General features: G+C 41.5%; 1 protein-coding gene across 34 annotated transcripts in view; it reads right to left on the reverse strand.

Moving 5' to 3' along the window:
* Window positions 1-8,532: 8,532 nt before the first annotated feature.
* Window positions 8,533-22,732, reverse strand: part of LOC127654089 (MAP kinase-activating death domain protein-like) — a 94,557-nt gene continuing 80,357 nt past the window's right edge. For 13 of the 34 annotated variants that reach the window (XM_052141346.1, XM_052141322.1, XM_052141309.1 and 10 more), the window contains 10 exons: window positions 21,787-21,849; window positions 21,035-21,155; window positions 20,683-20,788; window positions 19,541-19,651; window positions 19,330-19,437; window positions 19,072-19,236; window positions 18,888-18,960; window positions 18,581-18,687; window positions 10,607-10,653; window positions 8,533-9,669 (listed from right to left, as the gene is read on the reverse strand). In XM_052141346.1, coding sequence (XP_051997306.1) covers window positions 10,630-10,653; window positions 18,581-18,687; window positions 18,888-18,960; window positions 19,072-19,236; window positions 19,330-19,437; window positions 19,541-19,651; window positions 20,683-20,788; window positions 21,035-21,155; window positions 21,787-21,849 — 878 coding nt within the window. In that variant the 3' untranslated portion in view covers window positions 8,533-9,669; window positions 10,607-10,629. Of the gene's footprint in view, window positions 9,670-10,606; window positions 10,654-14,577; window positions 14,648-18,580; window positions 18,688-18,887; window positions 18,961-19,071; window positions 19,237-19,329; window positions 19,438-19,540; window positions 19,652-20,682; window positions 20,789-21,034; window positions 21,156-21,786; window positions 21,850-22,732 lie in introns of all 34 variants that reach the window. The other 21 variants (XM_052141257.1, XM_052141338.1, XM_052141247.1 and 18 more) reach the window with 3 other exon arrangements.

Genomic DNA, 22,732 nt, shown 5'->3' on the forward strand with positions numbered 1-22,732 from the left:
AGGAGCTGTCGCGAGAAGCCTGAGTTCCGAGAACCAAGTCCGAGTGGGCCAGTAGGGGGCCACTAGCGTGACTTGCTCCTCGTCCTCCCTGACCTTGCACAGCACCGGTGCAAGAAGGCTCACTGGGGGAAAATCGTACTTGCGCAGCCCCGAGGGCCAGCTGTGTGCCAGCGCGTATGTCCCGAGGGGAGCCTCTGTTAGGGCGTACCAGAGCGGGCAGTGGGAGGTTTCCTGGGAGGCGAACAGGTCTACCTGGGCCTTGCCAAACCGTTCCCAAATCAGCTGGACCGACTGGGGGTGAAGCCTCCACTCCCCACCGGGCAGGTGTTGTCGTGATAGCGCGTCCGCTACGACGTTGAGCTTGCCGGGGATGTGAGTGGCACGCAGCGACTTGAGTCTTGCTGGCTCCATAGGAGGAGACGGCGGGCGAGTTGTGACATGTGGCGGGAGCGTACGCCGCCTTGGCCACCACCGTGGTGCTGTCCGATCTCATGAGGACGTGTTTGTCCCGAACTAACGGGAGGAACTTCCTGAGAGAAAGAAGGACGGTCAGCAACTCCAGGTAGTTGACGTGCCAACGCAGCGGGGCCTCTTACCAACGGCCCGCTGCTGCATGCCCGCTGCAAACGGCACCCCACCCAGACCGGGAGGCGTCGGTTGTGACCAGAACGCGTCGGGACACCTGCTGCAAGGGCAATCCTGCCCGTAAAAAGCAGAGGTCTGTCCAGGGTCGGAGTGTTTTGAGGCAGGCGGGGGTGATCCTTACCCGATGCGTGCCGTGGTGCCATGCTTGTCTCGGGACTCGAGTCTGGAGCCAGTGCTGGAGTGGTCTCATATGCATCAACCCCAGCGGCGCGACCGCCGCGGAGGACGCCATATGCCCCAGGAGCCTCTGGAAAAGTCTTAGAGGGACCACCGTGCCTGGCTTGAAGGAAGCGAGGCAGTCCAGCACCGACTGAGCACGCTCGCTCGTGAGACGTGCTGTCATTGAGACTGAGTCTAACTCCAACCCGAGAAAAGAGATGCTCTGAACCGGAGTGAGCTTGCTCTTTTCCCAGTTGACCTGAAGCCCCAAGCGGCTGAGGTGCCGGAGCACCTGGTCTCTGTGTGTGCATAGTAACTCTCGAGAGTGTGCTAGGATGAGCCAGTCGTCGAGGTAGTTGAGAATGCGGATGCCGGCTACTCGTAGCGGGGCAAGGGCTGCCTCTGCGAACTTCGTGAAGGCGCGAGGGGATAGAGACAGGCCGAAGGGGAGGACTTTGTACTGAAACGCCTGGCCGTCGAACGCGAACCGTAAGAAGGGTCGGTGTCGTGGCAGAATTGAGACGTGGAAGTACGCGTCCTTCAGGTCTACCGCTGCGAACCAATCTAGATGCTGAATGCCAGCCAGAATATTTCTCTGCGTGAGCATTTTGAATGGGAGTTTTAACAAGGCCCGATTGAAAACTCGTAGGTCCAGGATTGGTCGTAAGCCGCCGCCTTTCTTGGGTACAATGAAGTAAGGGCTGTAGAAACCCTTCCTCATTTCGGTTGGAGGGACAAGCTCTACCGCGCCCTTGGCTATGGGGGTCGCAATTTCTGTGCGCAGGGAACTGGCATGCTTGCCGTGTACTGCGGAAAAGTGGACGCCCCTGAAGGGGGGCGGAAGCCGGGCAAACTGAATTGCGTAACTGAGTCGAATGGTCCGGTGCAGCCAGCGTGATGCGTTGGGAAGCGAAAGCCACGCGTCAGGGGGTGTGGCAAATGAAAAAACAAAGGATTCTCCTCCCGGCCTTCGACCGCGGGACGGAGCGGTCTTACCACCTCCGGAGCTAACGTCTTCGGCTCTGGGTCGGCAGTCTCAGGAACGCTTGGGAGCCTTCCGGGTCCTAGAGGGGGTTCGTGAGACAGGGGTGTGCGCCGCCTGCGGGGTGCTCGACGCTGGGGCTGAGAGCTGGGCCCGGGTTGAGGCGGAGCAGGAGCTGGTTTCTTCGCAGGGGGACGCCCACGGCGGTCAGACGGCGCAGGGCCCGTAGCGGCAGGTCTGCGGCGGGGCATGATGCTTGAGAGATGGCCTCCGTCTGCTTCTTCACCGCGGAGAACTGTTGGGCGAAGTCCTCGACGGTGTCGCCGAAAAGGCCAGTCTGAGAGACAGGTGCGTCCAGGAGGCGGTTCTTGACGGCCTCACGCATCTCGACCAGATTGAGCCAAAGATGGCATTCCTGGACCACTAGGGTGGCCATCGCCTGTCCGAGTGCCTGCGCTGTGGCCTTCGTCGCTCTCAGGGCGAGGTCGGTCACTGAGTGCAGTTCCTGCAGCACATCAGGATCAGGTCCACCCCCGTGCATGTTTCTGAGTGCTTTGGCCTGGTGGACTTGCAGGAGGGCCATCGCATGCAGGGCGAAGGCAGCGCGTCCAGCCGCACTGTAGGCCTTCGCGTTGAGCGAGGATGTTGTCCTACAGGGCTTGGATGGGAGTACGGGGCGGCCACGCCAGGAGGTAGGGCTACCGGGGCATAGATGGTACGCAACTGCCCTATCGACCTGGGGAATCGCCCCGTATCCGTGGCGCTCTCCGCCGTCGAGGGTGGTGAGAGTGGAGCGGGTGGCACCTAGACGGGTGGAGAGCAGGGCTCTCCACGTAGACGTCAGCTCATGCACCTCCGGGAAAAATGGGACCGGGGGGATGCGAGGCCGCGAACGGCGCGCTGCCCCCAGGAACCAGTCATCCAACCGTGAAGGCTGTGGGGAGGATGGAGGGTTCCAATCCAACCCCACGCTTACGGCGGCCCGGGAAAGCATGTCAGACATCTGAGCGTCGGCCTCAGCCTGGGCCTGCTGGCCCGAAGGCGGCAGTCCAGGGGAGTCCTCGGCATCAGACATCACACTCTCCGATGCAGCGGCGAGCTCATCTGCTTCGGGCTCGGGAGGATAGACAGCCGGGCCGTGAGGCGAGCCGCTATCGCCGCTAGCGTGGACGGGGACTAGCGAGCGTGGCGGGGAACGGGAGGTTCGCGGGGGGCTACCCGGCGAAACTGCACCCGCTGCCGCCCCCAAATCGCCCCCAGCGCCAACCGCATCGTCCTCAATCCCGTGGGAAGAAGGAGCAATGCGGGGTGCAGCTGGGGTGGCTTGCTTTCTGTTGAAGGCAAGCCGCGACCGCAACGTGGTCATGGTCATGTTCTCGCAGTGAGAACATGAACCATCCACAAACGCAGTCTCGGTGTGATCGCGGCCCAAACACACGAGACAGCGCCTGTGGCCGTCTGAAGCGGAGAGCATCCAGGAACAACACAGGGGCAGAAGGGCATCTTGAAAAAGACGCGTTCTTAAAAGAACGTTCAACGCCGCTGTGTTTTGCTCTTTTAGAGAAATTACTCTTTTAATAGGAATTTACTCTTTTAATACACAGTGTGTGTGTGTGTCTGCGCTGTCGAAGCGCTCAGGGGCAACAATGCACGCCGTGCAATGTAAAGGAGAAAGCCGCTGTTGTGCGCCGTCAAGATCCAACAGCATGCAGATCGTCAGAGGAAACAGGAACGTTTTAATGGCGTGTAACTCGCAGCAAACTGCAGACAGACCATCGGCTCCGAAGAAATTTTCTGACTAAACTTCCGTATTTGCCCTGCTTAAATACCCGTATGCGGGGCGGGTATGCAAATACTGACTGCCAACTCTCATTGGCCCTTTTCAATAGGTCAGAGGTGAATATCGGCGCTCAAGAGAGACCCCTAGTGTCGCTTCTCCGACACAACGTGGAGAGAGCGACAGAAGGGGAAACTAAGTCTTCCAAACAGGAGCTTATTGTGGCAAACAAAAGTTATGAGCTGATGTCTTAAACATAAAGTAGATGTTTTTGAGCTAACATTAAGCTCAAAAACTCATAAATTTTTTCATTTAATAACATCTCTATTTTGATATAGAGAGATAGTATACTACTAGGATACTAGTAGACATCAAGCTCTTTCAAACTGAAGGCTTTAAAGCTGGATGTAACTTTTTCAGTGTTTTTTTTATTTTATTTTTTTATACATTTAGCAGACGCTTTTATCCAAAGCGACTTACAGTGCAATTATTACAGGGACAATCCCCCCGGAGCAACCTGGAGTTAAGTGCCTTGCTCAAGGACACAATGGTGGTGGCTGTGGGGATCGAACCTGTGACTTTCTGATTACCAGTTTACCAGTTATGTGCATTAGACCACTACCACTAAAGTGTTGAAGTACTTTCTTCTATCCACGCTTATTATGCAGAGACAACTACAAGTTAGCCATTCATAGGTTAATTTTCTCAAAGACTGTAAACACTGTGTCTCTGTGTCTCTATAAAAATTCCTGTTTGTTTTATGCAACCCGCTTAGACTTGCCCCAACAACAATACTCAACCAATGGCATTAATTGAGGGTGGGCCTATCTGACTGTTTGAACAACTGCAGGTGAGGGGCATATTCAGAAAGCTTTTTTGAAGAAAAAAAACATATTTCTGCAATTCCGTTCGATGACGCTAGTCATAGACATACTTCAGCTTTAAAGCAAATGTGTGCAACTTCTTCTTTAAAATGCATCCTCCTATCCCAGCTTAAGCTATTCGTAGATTAATTTTCTTGAAAAGAGTAAACTCTGTCTCTGTGGTGCTAAGAATTATTAGTTTTTTGCAACCTGTCTAGTCTTACACAACAACACTGACTCGACCAATGGTGTGAGTTGGGGCAGGACTATCTGTGTGTTTGATTAACCCCATATTCAGAAAACTGTTTAAAAACTGTTTATTTTTGCAATTCCTTTTAGTAATGCTAGTGGTGCAGACATTACTCACTATTTTAAAAGAAGAAAGTGAGCAATTGCCAATTTGTACAAATACAATAACAATGCAAATATAGCACATGTAGCTAAAGTTGTAGCTAACCATGTAGCTTTAGCCTATATCAAGTATATACTGTAAGATACAAACCTAATATAGCTTCATATTTTTGTATGGACAACTGATAATATTGATATGTAAACAGCACAGGATTATGACCATGAGTCGTCTTTCACTGGGCTTGCACTTAAAGATGCTATAATATTGTCATTGTTTATAAAAATGCCTTGTATGTGTTTTAATGTATTGGCAGGATTCTGACATGATTTTGCTTTTTCAAAATGACAATAAAATACATTAATAATATACTCAGATGACTTTATTTTTGGGTGTTTCCTGGAATTTGGTAATATTTCAACTTGGAAAACAAAATTTCAACTACATTTGATTAATTGTCTGAATACACCACACTTTACAAATATTAACCTCCAACAAATCATATTTCCCCACCTCAGGCATCAAAGCAATTTTATTATTGTCACGGATGTAATGGAAGTGGTTTGAAAATGACACAACACAATACTGATTATAACATAAACATCTACCTAGTGCTTATGTGGTTCTGAAAGTGAAAATCCCAGAAGATCAGCAGTTACAGAAATACTCAAACCAGCCCATCTGGCACAAACAATCATGCCACAGTCAAAATCACTGAGATCACATTTTTCCCCATTCTGATGGTTGATATGAATTTTAACTGAAGCTCCTGACCCATATATGCATGATTTTATGCACTGCTGCCACATGATTTGCTGGTTAGATAATCGCATGGATGATTGTTGGTGCCAGACGGTTTGAGTATTTCTGTTTCTCCTAATATCCTGGGATTTTCACATACAACAGTCTCTAGAATTTACTCAGAATGGTGCCATAAAAAAAAAAAAAAAACATTCAGTGAGTGGCAATTCTGTGGATGGAAATGCCAGACTGGCAAAGTCTATGGTAACTCAGATAACCACACGGTACAATTGTGGTGAGAAAATGCTAGTCTGAGATGCGGGTTGGCGCTGTTTTGGTGGCACAAGGGGACCTACACAATATTAGGCAGGTGGTTTTAATGTTGTGGCTGATCAGTGTATATATATATATATATATATATACACACACACACTGGTGGCCAAATGTTTGGAATAATGTGCAGATTTTGCTCTTATGGCATTCAATTGATCACAATGTATAGTCAGGACATGAAAAATTAAACTAATTCAGAGAGCTCATCAAAAAAATCCCCCATGTGCAGCAATGACAGTTTTACAGATCCTTGGCATTCTAGATGTCATTTTGTCTAGATACTCAGCTGACATTTCACCCCACACTTCCTGTAGCACTTGCCATAGATGTGACGGTCTTGTTGGGCACTTCTCACACACTGTACAGTCTAGCTGATCCCACAAAAGCTCAATGGGGTTAAGATCCATAACACTCTTTTCCAATAATCTGTTGTGTCTGTGTTTCTTTGCCCACTCTAAACTTTTTCTTTTTCTGTTTCAAAAGTGTCTTTTTCTTTGTAATTCTTCCCATAAGGCCTGCACCCCTGATTCTTCTCTTTACTGTTGTACATGAAACTGGTGTTGAGCAGGTAGAATTCAATGAAGCTGTCAGCTGAGGACATGTGAGACATCTATTTCTCAAACTAGAGACTCTGATGTACTTATCCTCGTGTTTAGTTGTACATCTGAACTTCCATGTCTCGTTCTGTCCTTGTTAGATCCAGTTGTCCTTTGTCTTTGAAGACTATAGTGTACACCGTTGTATGAAATCAGTTTTTTGTCAATTTCAAGCATTGTATAGCCTTCATTCATCAAAACATTGATTGACTGATGAGTTTCTAGAGAAAGACGTTTCTTTTTTGCCATTTTTGTCCTAATATTGACCTTAAGACATGCCAGTCTATTGCATACTATGGCAAGTCAAAACAAACACAACAACAATGTTAAGCTTCATTTAACGAACCAAATAGCTTTCAGCAGTGTTTGATATAATGGCAAGTGATTTTCTATTACCAAATTAACAATTTAGCATGATTACTCAAGGATAAGGTGTTGGAGTGATGGCTGCTGGAAATGGGGCCTGTATAGATTTGATCAAAAATGACTTTTCAAATAGTGATGGTGCAGTTTTTTACATCAGTAATGTCCTGACTGTACTTTGTGATCAGTTGAATGCCACTTTGGTGAATTAAAGTACAAATTTCCTTCTGAAACAGCAAAATCTGTACATTATTCCAAACTTTTGGCCCCCAGTGAATATATATAAAAAGATATATAGATATATAACAAAGATATTTTTTCAATGGAATCGATCCACTTTAAACAGTAGTGGCATTGGGTCTTACAGGCCTCAAAAGTGCAAAGAATCTGTGAGGCCCCCCAAGGTCATTTTTCATCACCCTTCAGGCCACAGGTTGTTTTTATGGTTCCTTTTGGTCAATCATCATGGGCACTAGGTTGACTGCCCACCCTGTAGTTATGCCCCTGAACAACAGTACAACCCACTGAAAAAATTGTATGTCTCCATCCCTCACAGCCTCGTTTACATTCCCATCAAAAATCAAAGATGGCGCTACTGTGAATAAGGTCTATTTGATATCTTACATTACATTCTATTTGAAACCAATCTAGTTTTGGGTTTAGTAGCATACCTCTACAGCTATTATAGCGCATTCTATTTTACAGGCAAGTGTTCTTGAATGTGTAGCTAATATGAACTTTTACTCTGAACAAAACTGAATAAAACACAATTTCAAAACTTGAAACCACAATCAAATCAAAATCTATACTGTGCGAACAAAGTAGCAGGTGGAATAATATAGCATTGGTAGGCTATTATTGTAGCAAAGCATTTATTATACAATATCAATATCATTATGCAGTATCTAAAGCTCCTTTTGTATTTGATGTTGCTTTGATTTTTAGGTAACAGCCATAATTGTTTAGACAGAAAATGTAGTTCTATTAAGTGATTCAATTAAATTATTTAACATAAATGGACTGTGCCACGTTTAACTGATCCAAGATGACCTAGAGTCACACATTTGGGTTGGACATATTTTATTTTCATATTGCCAAAGCTGTACAGGTTCTATAAATATTTTCTTTAATGCTGAAATATTTACATCCACTGTCTTTATTTGTCCTTTTCCTATTGTTCTTAACAACACGCAGACAAAAAGGAAAGCCTAGATAAACATGTGCAACTGTGTGCAACTCACACTTTCAAACTATAGACCTGATCTGCTGTCAGACACAAATAATCTGCACTTGGTGACTTGGACCATGGGAAATCAGTTTTTTGCTATTTACATCTCTAAACCAACAGAGTAGGCTTTTAAAGTTCATTTAAAGTCTGCATACAACAACTGAATTGAATTGAGATGCAAAACATCCCGCTCTGTTGTTGTGTGCACATTCATACAAGTAAATCTATTAAAAATGTGAGCTAAACATAAAAGGATGTTAAAATATGTAAATGACAGCTGTATTTCCCATCTAGTAGTCATTAAGAAAGATGATCTGAGACAATATGCACCTCAATAAACAGACACATTTTTGCCATCTTTCTGTTTCTAACACATACACAAGCAGGAATAGGACATTTTGGAACAGACAACATGATCAAGTGTTCAGTATACTTTTCCATCATAAATGAACAATCTCCAAATGCAGCCGTTTTCTAGATCCATTTTTTGATAGTGTAAAAAAAAAAAAAAATCAAAAACAATAACAAACAAACTGAAATAATGGTATTGATGCCTGATCCATTGCCTTACTCTGGTCTCCTCATTATGAACACTGGAGAACAGTGGATGAACACTATGGAAATGACTACTGGACTTGTTCTTAGGACCCACCAGAGAAAATATTGCACATCTAGAAAACAAACTACAGTTTTTAACATTTTTGTAAATTTTCAACATTGCTTTAGAGATGTACAGTATTTATTTTTAATATTATATATTTTTTTTGTTTCTTATAGTGACATGCAATTTAACAGCAGTTCACAGACAGGGAACTTTACAGCAGAAGTATTACAGTAGTTTGAGCCTCACGTGGCAGAGCTAAAGAGATACATACACCACTTACAGCAGGTGAAGGGCCAATGGAACATTTACGAATGGGACAGCTTCTCCGTCGCGGACGGTTAAGGCAAACCCCTCATACGTGGCAGCGCTAGATCGCCAAGACTTTGTAACATTTCAGCAACCACAGACAGAACAGACTGCAATTTACAGTACAACTAAGCACATAAATATTAAATTACACAGTCTGTGGACTGATATCCGAGATGATGTAGAGGGAGATAGAGGTGAGTGAGATTGCCAACTCACAAGAGCTGTGCCTGTGACCTGCATGCAGCCAAATGCCTCTGATCAAAATAAGGTGAAAAAAAAGAAAAGTGTGTAAATGTGGGGACATCAACCAATAGTGTTCTTGTCCTGGTTGGTGTCCATATTATGAGGACACCACCATTTTGGGGTCAAGGTCCACAGACTGAGATGGAGCATTATATCAGGTATGTGGATCAGATATTTATACGGCAAGGCGATTCTTTAAGGACAAATGTTTAGAATACGCAAATACATCTACATTTGAGAATCAATACAGAAGCAGAGGTCTTCAAAAAGCAGCTTGGCCGGAGGTTCGGGTTGCACAGAACAGGTGTATTGCAGAGATTTCAGGAGCAGGCTGTAGTATTTGTAGGAGAGAAGTGTGCTCTACTAGCTTGGTAGTGGTCGAGGGGACAGCATCTTGGGCTTGCCGTCTGCCTCTTTCCCTTTGACTGCCGCCATGTAGGAGAAGAGACAGAGCACCGAGTAACAGATCTGATGTGCCTGACAGAAAGAGAACAGTAAACAACATGTAATTTCAAGCAAACAAATATGCAATAAAACTGTATTGTAAAGCATTTGGTAAAATTAGACCGATATGTTGTTTTTCATTGCAGACAGTTGCTTTGAAACTATTACCGTAGTTTTCTGCAAAAACCAACGATGATAATGTTGTTTCTACAAAGAATTCATTGAACTAGTTTTAGTTGCAGTATGCACTTGTTAATATTTAATATTAAAGGGATAATTCACACAAAAATTTAAATTCTCTCATCATTTACTCACTTTCACACCATCCCAGATGTTTATGACATTCTTTCTTCGGCAGAACACGAATGACGATTTTTAGATATATTTCATATATTTATCACATAATATTTCAGCTCTGTAGGTCCTCACAATGCAAGTGGATGCCAAATATCGGAAGGTCCAAAAATCACATAAAGAAACCTTAAACGTAATTCATTTAACTCCAGTGGTTTAATATGTATGTCTTCTGAAATTATGAAACAGATCAATATTTAAACCCTTTTTACTAGTAATCTCCACTTTAACTTTCACTTTCAGAGTGTGAAAGAATGCGGAGGTTTATAGTAAAACATTACTTAAATATTGATCTGTTTCTCACCCACACCTATCATACCACTTCTCAAAACATAGATTTAACCATTGGAGTCATATGGATTGTTTTTGGACCTTTAGATTTCTTGTCACCATTCTGGGATGGTATGAGAGTAAATGATGAGAACATTTTCAGTTTTGGGTGAACTATCCATTTAAGATAGTTAATATAGTTATATATATTTAAGATTTAAAGTATTTTTGTCCTTTTTTGTGTAACTTTATCATTAAAGCCGATATTATAGAACTGATACAAATATTAGCCAAACCGATTATCGTTTTCTGTAGTATTTTGTTTGTATAAATACTGAACTCTTACCATAGGAGTCTTGTACTTATGGATCACCACTTCTTTAGTTTCAGGAACTGCAAACCCCAGTGCAAGACAAAAAATAAAAAGTTAAACAGCAGTGGAATAACAAATAAAATTAAAAAAAATGTAAGGGCAGGGGGGGCTTAAACAAAGAGAGAGAGAGAGAGAGAGAGAGAGCGAGAGAGAGAAAGAAAGAGAGAGAGAGCGAGCGCCATCCGGGAAAATTTTTACACAGCCCTGATGTGATCCCACCCCATTACCCTCGATGCCTCTTCCACCAGCAATGAAGACATTAAACATTTTCACAGCACATCTGACCATTTAACAAACAATAAAAAACGACCCTTATTATTAGGAGAACACAATGAGTGCTGTGTGATAGCAGCACAAAATATGTCTGTCTGAACGGAGTCTGCATCTCCATCATACTTTGTCTCATTCTAGATTTTTTGCAATATTTTATTTTTCCTTTATGTGCTACTTTAATTACCTTTAGTTACCTTATTTGTCAAGAATACATTGTATATTCAGTTTATTTTTAAATTTTCTTATAATATGTACAATGTTATGCACAGTCTTTTTTTGCACTGCTTTATTTGTATGCAGCTCAGCTGTAAACCCTTTGGCAATACGAATGTAAAAATGTTTGTCATGCCAATAAAGCACCTTAAAACTTAAACTGAGAGAGAGAGAGAGAGAGAGAGCGCAAGAGAGAAAGAGAAAGAGAGAGGGAGAGACATAAAGCCCATGGCAAATGAAGTAAGGAGTTTTAATATTCTCTGTCTGGCCCCCTGTCATTCATTATATACGCACAGCATTTCAAACAGAGAGCTACAGTTCAGTGGTCTGATTTCAAACCACTGACCAGTAAAACAAGGCTTCAACAGATAATGAGCAGTCAACAAGATTCATCATCAGTATACATTTCCCACAAGGCTGAAAAACTCTTATGTAGTGGGTTACAGAATAAAAGGAGGCTCAAGAAATAGAAATTAAGAGAGAACAAGAACATGAGAGATAGAGAGAGAGAGAGAGAGAGAGAGAGAGAGAGAGAGAGAGAGAGAATCATTGCAAGTAGCAATCCGGGGTTTTTCCATCACTTATGGAATGACTTTTATAACAGGCATGAGTATATTAGGAGAAGCAACATCTGACATCAAGGCAGTGCAGTGTGCAGATGAGGTGTAGACGGCCATCAGTGGTGAAAGAGGGTGTATGAAAGATGATGACAGATGAGGAGGACAGGTCAGGTAGTAGAAGAAGGAAAGATAAAGGTGGCAACACTTTACCTGCTGGAGAATGAAGGTTTTCATAGCAGCAAAGATGAGGGGGCGGATTACAAAAAGGAAGCACTTAGACACAGCAGTAACTCAGTCTAGAGCTGACTCTAGGAGTATATTAGAATAGAACTTCCTTTACAGCATCTTTCTTCCCCAAAGAGGAGGTAAAATAATGTCTGTAGAGTTTAGCTATTATGCACGCTCTATTCTGAAGAATTCAAAGGTGTATGTTGAACTATCACTTAGAGCACTTGTCTTGATAAATGAAAGTGACTAAAAGATACCAACAAGGAAACAATTCCATCAAAGCAAAACTTGTAATTCCTTCGCAAACGAAAAGTGTGACTTTCAGTACGTCTTTTTCCCCATCTCACCATAACACAGATTTTTATTTATTTTAAAACTCACAACCGGTTTTACTTTCATAATATGACAATTTACCGATTCAATGAAAAAGAGATGTAGGAGGGACTTAATTTAATTCACTGGGAATTAAAATGGATTGGGAAAAGGGGTCTCAACATGGCAGGTGCTTGGAGGGGAGGGACAATATAGACCATTTCAAGGACTGTTTGTCAGTGATGTCAAGGGACATTGTTCCATGAACATTTCCTGCTTGTCAAAAAATAGACTATTTATAGTTTATAGTATTTATAGCAGAAATGGGCCAATTCTATTAAAATAAATGGGAGAAAATGGAATGCCCAATGGCAGCCAATGGTCAACCCGCCTTACAGGTAAAACAGCCAATCATCTTTTAGATACAGAATTTGCCTGTCAATTAACTTGAGAACAAGGATGTGCATTAGCTATACAAGATGGTATAATTGCGTTTATAGCATAATCTGAGGTAAAGAAACACAATTTATTAAACCAGTTGTGACGGAACTACACGTCCTCTTCGTGGATCATCGTCAGCTCGTGTAATCCCAATGAAAAGCCTCATCACTAGGGATGGGCGATACCACTAATTTTCCTTTCAATCTAATACAAATAATTTCAAGTCCAATATCGTTGATACCGATATCAATACTATCTATCTAATACTAACGATACTTCTATTAAATTGATTTTTTTGCGATGTTTTGGGATAAAATGGGTAATTTTAAATATTTATTTTAGTCATAATTCAAGTTATTTTGTTTTTTTTTACATTTGTGAGCCTAAACAGAAAATTATTAGACTTCTATTTTGTTTACCCTTACAAAAATGAACCAAGGATTCACTACAGTAACTATAGTTTAACCATGGTATATAGTTAAACCATAGTTACCACACAATTAACCATTTACTACTACAATATTACTGCAGTAAAACCACGGTTTCAGCCCCCAAAACAAACAAACAAACAAACATGGTTACTACTATGTAGTAAAACCACTAAAACCATGGTTAACTATTTTATTTAATTATTTATTAACAACAATCACCCAGAAACTCATTATAAGAAATATCACCTTTAGATATGTTGTTAATTTAGTGTGAATTTACCCCAGAAGCCGTTTCTCCGATTTTCTAACATTACCTCTTGAAGGCACTGATCCCTGTTGATTGTATGAGCCTTGTGACGGTGCAAGCGCTTGTCTGTTTGTATTTCAGCATTAATGCATGTTAAGATGAGTGGAAGAAAAAATAGTTCCCATCCTGCACCAAGTATTTGCTAATACAACCCAATCTTTATTTCACTTTGAAGCTTATGATTATTGTTCATGATAACCAAATAATAACATCCCTACTTATTTTTATTTTTTTTAATCAATATTTTTGTGTGAGGATCAATATTTTTGTGTGAGGATCAATATTTTTGATACAACATCAGTATCGGAAGTATACATACTTTAGGATCTACCTGTCCATCATTACTCATCATCGCTGCCTAAAAACACCAAGCGCGCCTCTCCTTGGGAGACCGGTCTTTACTTGCTGGTGTCTATCCAGGAATGGAGCGGGGAGGGTCTGGTGTGAGTTTGATGCGTGACCAGATCCGGACCCCAGCGCAAGTTGGAGCACGTGTTGGGCCGACAGGCCAGGATGCCGGGCCACTATTCCCCTCAAGTGCCGACGCCCAGGGAAGCTGGACCGCTCAAGTGAAGCCGCAAAGTGTTGTCAGATTTTACTGTTTATTTGAAATATTTTCTTTTATCTGTTCTTTAACTGTTTTGGAGATTTTGTCTTGCCCCATTCAAGTAAATAAGAGCTGCACTTTCATGCCACTTGTTTGCATAGAAAAATAGCTGCCAAAACTGCCCAAGAACGTTTCAAAAATGGCCGCCGAGTGGACATACCTTGAAAAAGAGACTTTGTTGAAAGGACCCGGAAATACGTCTGGACCATTCTAATCCCTTTGTTTTTGTTTACATTCTTGAAATGGTCTATAGGGACGTCAACCAAAAAGGTGATTCAGAGGCAGCAAGTTACTTCAATTTTGATTAAAAGATCAAAATAAAAAATTAAGAAAGTAAATAGGGTCAATTTTGATTTCATGTTAACTTCACGTTCACTCGCATCTCCATAAATCCCACCCCCAGGCTGTGCATCATCCCAGTGACAGCTAAAACCATGGTCATATTCCCATCTTATAACCGCTGCTCTTGATATAGCTCTTACAGTCCATCCAACAACCAAATCTAACATGTTTCTATGACTAAGTTACTGCTGTGTTGCGTACAGGCCTAGAATCAAAACGGGGGTAATTACCAAACTCCTCCAGGACAAAGACTCCTTTCACTGTATTGCACTTTTTAATGTGACTCAGCTCTATGAAAACCTAAAAACAAACAAAAACAAACAAAAAACAACAAGACACACTGTTACCAACACAATCACACACTTGTGGGAAAACAAAAAAAGTATTTTTTTTCTGAAGAGATGACAATCAGTAACTGTAAACTAGGGAGAAACAAAGAAAGAACATGATAAGCAAGCTGTTGAAAAGCTATCAGAACTCAAATATGACTGCACAGAGAGAGAAGTTTCCATGTTGAGAGGATTACATGGGCAAGTGATGCAAATGGAGAGACTGAGCTTTGACAGTTTGCACTTACTGAACTTGTACTAATCAGTCAACATATCACAAATCTTTTCTTAAATAGTCTCACTTTAAACTCAAATCCTTGTATGTTACAATAGTTATCAAGCTAAGAGGAAATTATATTTGATGCTAGAATATTCTGTATAGAGGCAAGAGGAAGCATAAAAAGATGTATTTTTGAAGATAATGACTTGAAATCTCATTGGAACCAGTGGCAAAGCAAGTGGTATATTGAATAAAGCTAATATGAGCATGAGCTGTGACCTGTGGCACCTAGAAAGGGAATGAGTCACCCTACTGATTTGCACTATTCACTGAAAGGGCCCATGCAAAGACATCCATGGAAAATTCCATCATCAGGGAAAAAAGACAGACACAATGACAAAAAAATAAAACAATAAAATAAAAAGAGAAAGAATACAAAAGATATCAAAAGAATAAGCACATCTGCCAACAAAGCTACAGATTAAAAGAAAGAAAAGTAAATAAAAATGTTATGATAAAAGCAAAGACTGCAGAGGTTGTGTGTACCTTCCGCTCCTTGCAGGGGGAGAGAGCATGGGAGAGAAACGGTTTGGATTATTATTGGAAAAAAAAAAAAAAGAGCATATAACACCCTGAGGTGCTACGAGCCCACCCCTTTGGGTTTATACTACCACCACTGATTAAATCCAGGAAGAACAAATGTTTTGTACAGTACATTAACTGTTAATATCTGCCATTACTTTTTCATTACGTTATATTTAAAGCCCTGTTGTGATCCCACCCCATTACCCTCCATGCCTCCTCCACCAGCAATGAAGACCAGCTCCCTCACACATGCCTACAGCCAAAACAGAACAGTGTCAAAACCATTACAACTACACTACGTAGACAATCAAAAAACTATTTTCCAACACAAACACTGATAGGTACACTCACTCTGAGTTTGTAAAATTTACAACAACGCGCAACGGTGACCTTTTACTTATTAGCCCTATTAAAGCTCAAGTAATTGATTAGTAATCACAGTGAGGCAAGAGCCAACCTATGATAGTGATGTATGATGTCGTTACAATAACAAGAAGATTAGGTTCAAGCTTTAAAAACAGCTGATGCCCTAAGATGTCCCAAACATGTGTATGTCATTTAGAGCGGCATTAAGGATTGAATTCAGGAATTCAATTAGCATAGTTTCCTAGTCATTACAGTCTTTCCCATCAGTGTTCTGTGACAACATTCCTCCTTAAAGGTACAGTTCACCCAAAAATGAAAATTCTCTCATCATAAACTCACCTCATTCCATCTCAGATGTGTATGAATTTTTTTGCTGAACACAAACAAAGATTATTAGAAGAATATTTCAGATCTGTAGGTCCATACAATGGAAGTGGATGGTGACCAGAAATTTGGTCCAAAATCTCCAAAAATCACATAAAGGCAGCATAAAATGTATCTATATGTCTTCTGTGGTTAAATATATGTCTTCTGAAGCAATGCAATCCATGACCCCATTTCGCCAGGTATTAAGATGGGTTTCTGGTAATCTGATCACAGAAACCACATACGAATGTGGTCAAAAACGCATGTGATCACATGGCATCTAAGGTGTAAACGCTAATCTGTCCTGTATGTGTCCCGGCAGCAGTGAAGTGCCACCCCTCACCTGTCAATCAACTGTTGCGCTAAAACAAGAGTTTAAACAAAACATGGCATTTACGATTGGCTTTAAAACGCCGATCAGAAAATGTAAAAAGCGGATACATACATAATCACGAGAGCTTCACGGCTCTTCTTTAGTGTTTCTGATATCAACACAGATGACAAGCACGAACACCTGAAGCTCCTTTAATACAGGTAATCACCTAAAATAATGGATAATTCTGCTTGACCTGTTGCATTTGTGCTTAGATTAAATGTCTTAAATGACTTTGCTGCACTTTATTATCATGCAGTAACACACTGACATAGTGATTGATGTCATCATGGAACAGAGACCCTCCCCTCCAAATCCGAACACAAGTGGTCACAGGAGACAGGTGTAAACAGTGATGTGTCTTACATTACCACATGTGATTGAATCACCTGAGGTGTATCTTAATACCAGGAGGAAACGGGGTCAATTTGGGTGAGAAACAGATAAATATATAAATCCTTTTTTTTTTTTTATAAATCTCCACTTTCACTCAGACTTTCAAAATTTGAATGTGGAGATATATAGTAAAAAAGGACATACATATTCATCTGTTTCTCACCCACACTTATTATATCACTCCTGAAAATATTTATTTAACCACTGGAGTCTTATGGATTACTTTTATGCTGCCTTTGTGATTTTTGGAGCTTCAAAGGTCTGGCCACCAGGAGGACCTAGAGAGCTGACATATTCTTCTAAAAATCTTTGTGTTCAGCAGAAGAAAGACATACACATCTGGGATGACATAAAGATGAGTGAATAATGAGATAATTTTGTTTTTGGGTGAACTATCCCTTTAAGGTAATATTACTTGAGAGAGTTTACTAATGCATTTTGGCATTTTTATTTGCTCCAATCAATAGGCTACTTTTTTTCGAGACTTGGAGTCAGAGTTTCCCTCCTCTTTACAATTGTCTTTTTTTCAGGAGGCCATTCACAGAGGGCTTTTTTTCTTCTTCTACGTAAACCATTACAACACGTCTCATTGCTTTTACAGCATTTAGTGCCAGCATTTTAAGATGCAGAGTCAAAAAACTTGTCACAAGAGAAATTTGCATTCTGTTCCATTCATTCCGCTGCATCTTGAACACGTTCTGTGTGAATGGCCTTTACATTTGCGTTTTATTTACAGTGAAGTATAAGGAGTCCAATTGCTGGACTATAAAAAACAAAAGAGTGGAATTAGATCACAGAAGGCTGCCTTATGGTCTTCATACACTAAAAGTATCTTCTAAACAGTCTTATTAAGAACTACTACAGGAGTACCTCCCATAAGGACCAATTAAATGCATATTTTATATATACTTGGTGTAGTATAAAGTTTAAGCTCAATATGATAATATTAAATGAGAAATTTCTTCTTCAGACCCAACAATTATATTTATATTAAGCCTACTGCTTAAATGGTTTGCACAAGGTTTAACATCTTACCTCTGGCAAACCACAACAAACTGATATCATCACAGCAACACTCACAAACCGTAAAGGACCGGGATTGGCGCCATGACCATTAACACTTTGCACTAACACACACACAGCAGGTGGAATGTTCTGGCATTTGACAAAATAAATCTCTGCAAGTGATTATGCAACCTAAAAACAAACATACAGCAAATAAAGCCAAATAACAACGACAACAAAAAGACAAAACAGCTTTTCCTTTTAGAATTTCTTCAAGAACAACACTTATATTTAAGAGTTTAAATTCAAAAGAAATGGTTGATATTAGATATGAAGTTTCATTTGTTTGATATAGGATGTTCTTATTGATTTGTCAGTTGTTCCAGAGAATTCTCAGAGGAAGAAAGGCACAAATAGAAAGAATGAGGTAGAGGAAGGAAAAGAGACATGGAGAGAGATGATGAGATTAATAAAGAGGAGAAATAGAAGAAAGCAGAAATGTGGGGATTGGATGGATTGAGAATGAGAGGAAGGGTGGTGTTGAATTCTGGCAAGCTTGTTGTTATGGTTACGCTAAAGGCAAGACCTCCTACCTGGCTGTGCATGAATTTGAGGTTGATGCCTTCCAGTGTGACCTGAAGGAGACCACCCTCTCCTGTCTTCATATCCTGAACTGGAAACTCCCCTCCCAGCTCTGGACCTACATATGGAAAAAGCAAACCCACGTGAGACATAAAAACCATTTTGTTCCTCCAAACAAGAATATATTTTAATACTCAAAGACTAGATATTTTGAAAACTAAAAGGGCAAATTCAAGTATATTGAGCCACTTTTCTTTTTTAATGGCGATGACTGTCATAAAGTGGGCCATTTTACCAAAATTGGGACATGCACTGTACCTGGTTTGATGCTTTGTTGTCGTGCAGCAGCACGCTCCATGCTGTCTTTGACACAATAGTAAAGTTCCCGACACTAACACACAGAAAAATTTAAAATGAAACGTGTAAACATTGACCATAACGAAACCAAATTAAAATGGTTTCTGTTTGTTACAGTGTCTTGATGCTGGTATGCTATTTTTACCTTCTTGGTGTAGAACTTGTTAAGCTGTGTCTCCTGGCCGTTCCTCCTCCACAGACACAATACTTTGGTCTTGGGGCAGTAGGTCATATTTATGAGCTTCTCATACCACCAACGCTCATATACTGTGCCAATGTTACTGCGCAAGACGATGCAGTCATCACATACCTACACACAAACAAAGATAGGATTGAACACAAAATATGTACAAAATATTTTCATGCAGACTAGTTCAACAGAACACACAAACAAAAACTGTACCTCCATAAAAAATATGTCTCCAGTGGTATCAGTCCCAGCATGCACAACAAACGTCTGCTTCTTAATGTGCCGGCTGCCGCTTGGCCTGGTGGGAAGTTCCCGGCCACTCTGCACCAAAACACAGAATCTGTTAAATCACTCATTACTTGAACCTGCTACTGTTGTCTGTTCAATTTGTCTAGGAGCCGATTGGAACCTAACAAGTTCTTACCAAATGTGTGAGGCGGTCCAGGACTTCATTGACCTCCTGGCTGTGTGTGAGGCCGATGTGAGATTTCCCCATAAGACGCCGGACTTTCTTCCTGATGTCATTCTTATTGACCTAGACAAATAATTACCAGCAAGGAAGTTAGAACAAAATGTTTATTTTGTAACTTGCAGAATTCCTTATGTTATAACAATTGAATCATTCAGCAGCAATAACTGACTGAATATATCACATTTGTCACATCCTTTTCATTTACTGTATATAGAATATACACTCACTGAGCACTTTATAAGGAACAGCTGCACACCTACATATTCATGTAATTATCTAATCAGCCAATCATGTGGCAGCAGTGCAATGCATAAAACCATGCAGATAAGAAAAATGAGGGGCCTGGGTAGCTCAGTGGTAAAAGACACTGGCTACCACCCCTGGGGTATGCTAGTTCAAATCCCAGGGCATGCTGAGTGACTCCAGCCAGGTCTCCTAAGCAACCAAATTTGAAATAAAAAGGGTAGAGTCACATGGGGTAACCTCCTTGTGTTCACTATAATGTGGTTCGTTCTCTGTGGGGCGCGTGGTGGCTTGAGTGTGGATGCTGCGGTGAATGGCGTGAAGCTTGAAGGTCTCAGACGTGGAGTCAACTGGGATTCAGCCGAATCACTATGCGACCACGAGGTCTTACAAGCGCATTGTGAATTGGGCATTCCAAATTGGGAGAAAAAGGGGGAAAAATTGGATCTCAGTGATTTGGGACGTGGCATGATTGTTGGTGCCAGATGGGCTGTTTTGAGAATTTCTGTGACTGCTGATTTCCTGGGATTTTCACATAAAACAGTCTCTGGGAGTTTACAGTTTAATGGTGCCAAAAACAAAAAAAACATCCAGTGAGTGGCAGTACTGCCGACGGAAACGCCTTGTTGATAAGAGAGGTCAACGGAGAATGGCCAGACTGGTTCGAACTGACAGAAAGTCTGCGGTAACTCAGATAATCACTCTGTACAATTGTAGTGAGCAGAATAACATCTCAGAATGCACAACTTTGAAGCAGATGGGCTACAACATCAGTAGACCACATTGGCCACTTTATTGGGACCATAGTGTTTAATATAAAGTGCTCATTGAGTGTATATGTGAGCATATACCTTCATCATAAGCATGTAGGCAATCATGTTGTGCAGGAGAGTGGCCAGTAATCTGTCTTCATCGTCCTCTAGTCTCTTGCGGTCATGGTCTCCCAAAGACAGGTACCTGGGACACCACAGCACAGCAAACTTTATCACATGATTCACATTGGACTACTGTAGGTGTTAATAGTTTTAGTAAGAAAACTAGGTTTGCGTTTCACGTCTTTTTTTTTTTGCATTGGATTCGGTGTGAACACAGCACACATACACACACAGCACACACACACACGCACACACACACGCACACACACGCACACACACGCACACACACACACACAGCCACATCCACTTGCATAAATAACACACTTACCTGTCAATCATTTCTTGTGGTCCCTGATCCATCCCCATTCCTTCCCTTTCCAACATTACTGCATCCAGGAAGGCATCCTCCCAGAACTGCACCTGGTCCCACAGAGTAGAGCGCTCCTTGCCTAACGGCACACACATTTCCACTCAATACTTGATTGATTCATAACATCAGTATTTTTAAGGTAAACTTTTTACTTAAAGGCTCACTAAATTTCTTTACTAATACACCTCCCTACATGAACTAACACAAGCGCCCACACCTATTCCACAGCATGCAGCAAAAAATAGAGCTTGTTACCGAACCTTATGAAATGCATTTTTACACAGAGATAACACACGCCTCCATACTCCAGATTATTAATTTACCATTCACATTCCCTCAAGCAGGCTTTATATCACCCCTAAATTTCACACAAACATGTCTAAAGAAAAACTGGCTAACAATATCTGGTATATATTGTTTATGTATTTTGTATAATTTTATAATCAAACTTCAGGTTGTTGCACTGGACAATACATTCATGCAAATGTATCATGCACATACCAATACATACCAATACATACAAATATATCGGTTTCCTTTTTCTGACAGTTTGGGTAAGGGGGGCAACCTACACACCCCATACAATACTTGAAGCATAGTATGTATGTGTGAGAAGGCATGTAGTATCTAATACACACTCCACATCCCCAAAACACACACACACACACAAACACACATCCCAAGGGTCAAAGGTCAGAGTTCAACCATACTCAGAGAAAAGGTTTCCATGGCAGCATCTTCCAGTTGGTCCCAAACAGAGCTCTTATCTCGCCCTTTGCGGCATTAAAATGGGGGAAGGAGAAAAAGAAAGGAGGAGAAGGAAAAGGACATGTCCGCAGAGCAGAAAGCAAAGAAAGTGTTAGAAGGTTAGAAGCAAAGATGTACCACTCAGAAAATTAATCAGATGATGGTTAAACACCAACATATTTTAAGCTAACAATGAATTAACAGAGTTCAAGGGAGTTCATCTCAGTACGCATGTAAGCACACTCTATACACCGATCAGCCAACTGCCTAATATTGTGTAGTTCCCAGTCATGCCGCCAGAACAGCTATTCTTCTCACCACAATTGCAAGAGCGGTTATCTGAATTACCGTAGATTTTGTTTGTTGAACCAGTCTGGCCATTCTCTATTGACCTCTCTCATCAACGAGGCGTTTCCGTTCACAGCACTGTCGCTCACTGGATGTTTTTTGTTTTAGGCACCATTCAGAGTTAACTCTAGAGACTGTTGTGAGTGAAAATCCCAGGAGATCAGAAATATTCAAACCAGCCCATCTGGCACCAACCATGGTCCACGCGATTATCTTATCAACCAATCATGTGGCAGCAGGTCAGAAAATCATGCAGATATGGGTCAGGAGCTTCAGTAAATTTTCACATCAACCATCAGAATGGGGAAAAAAATATTATCACAATGATTTGGAGCATGGCGTGATTGTTGGTTTGAGTATTTCTGTTTCTGCTGATGTTTTCACACACAACAGTCTCTAGAATTTATACCGAATGGTGCCAAAAACAAAAAAAATCCAGTGAGGGGCAGTGACGGAAACACCTTGTTGATAAGAGAGGTCAGCAGAGAATGGCCAGATTGGTTCGAATGACAATGTCTATGTAACTGAGATAACCACTCTGAACAATTGTGGTGAGAAGAT

The sequence above is a fragment of the Xyrauchen texanus genome, chromosome 2 (assembly GCF_025860055.1).
Source record: "Xyrauchen texanus isolate HMW12.3.18 chromosome 2, RBS_HiC_50CHRs, whole genome shotgun sequence".
Taxonomy (NCBI): Eukaryota; Metazoa; Chordata; class Actinopteri; order Cypriniformes; family Catostomidae; genus Xyrauchen; species Xyrauchen texanus.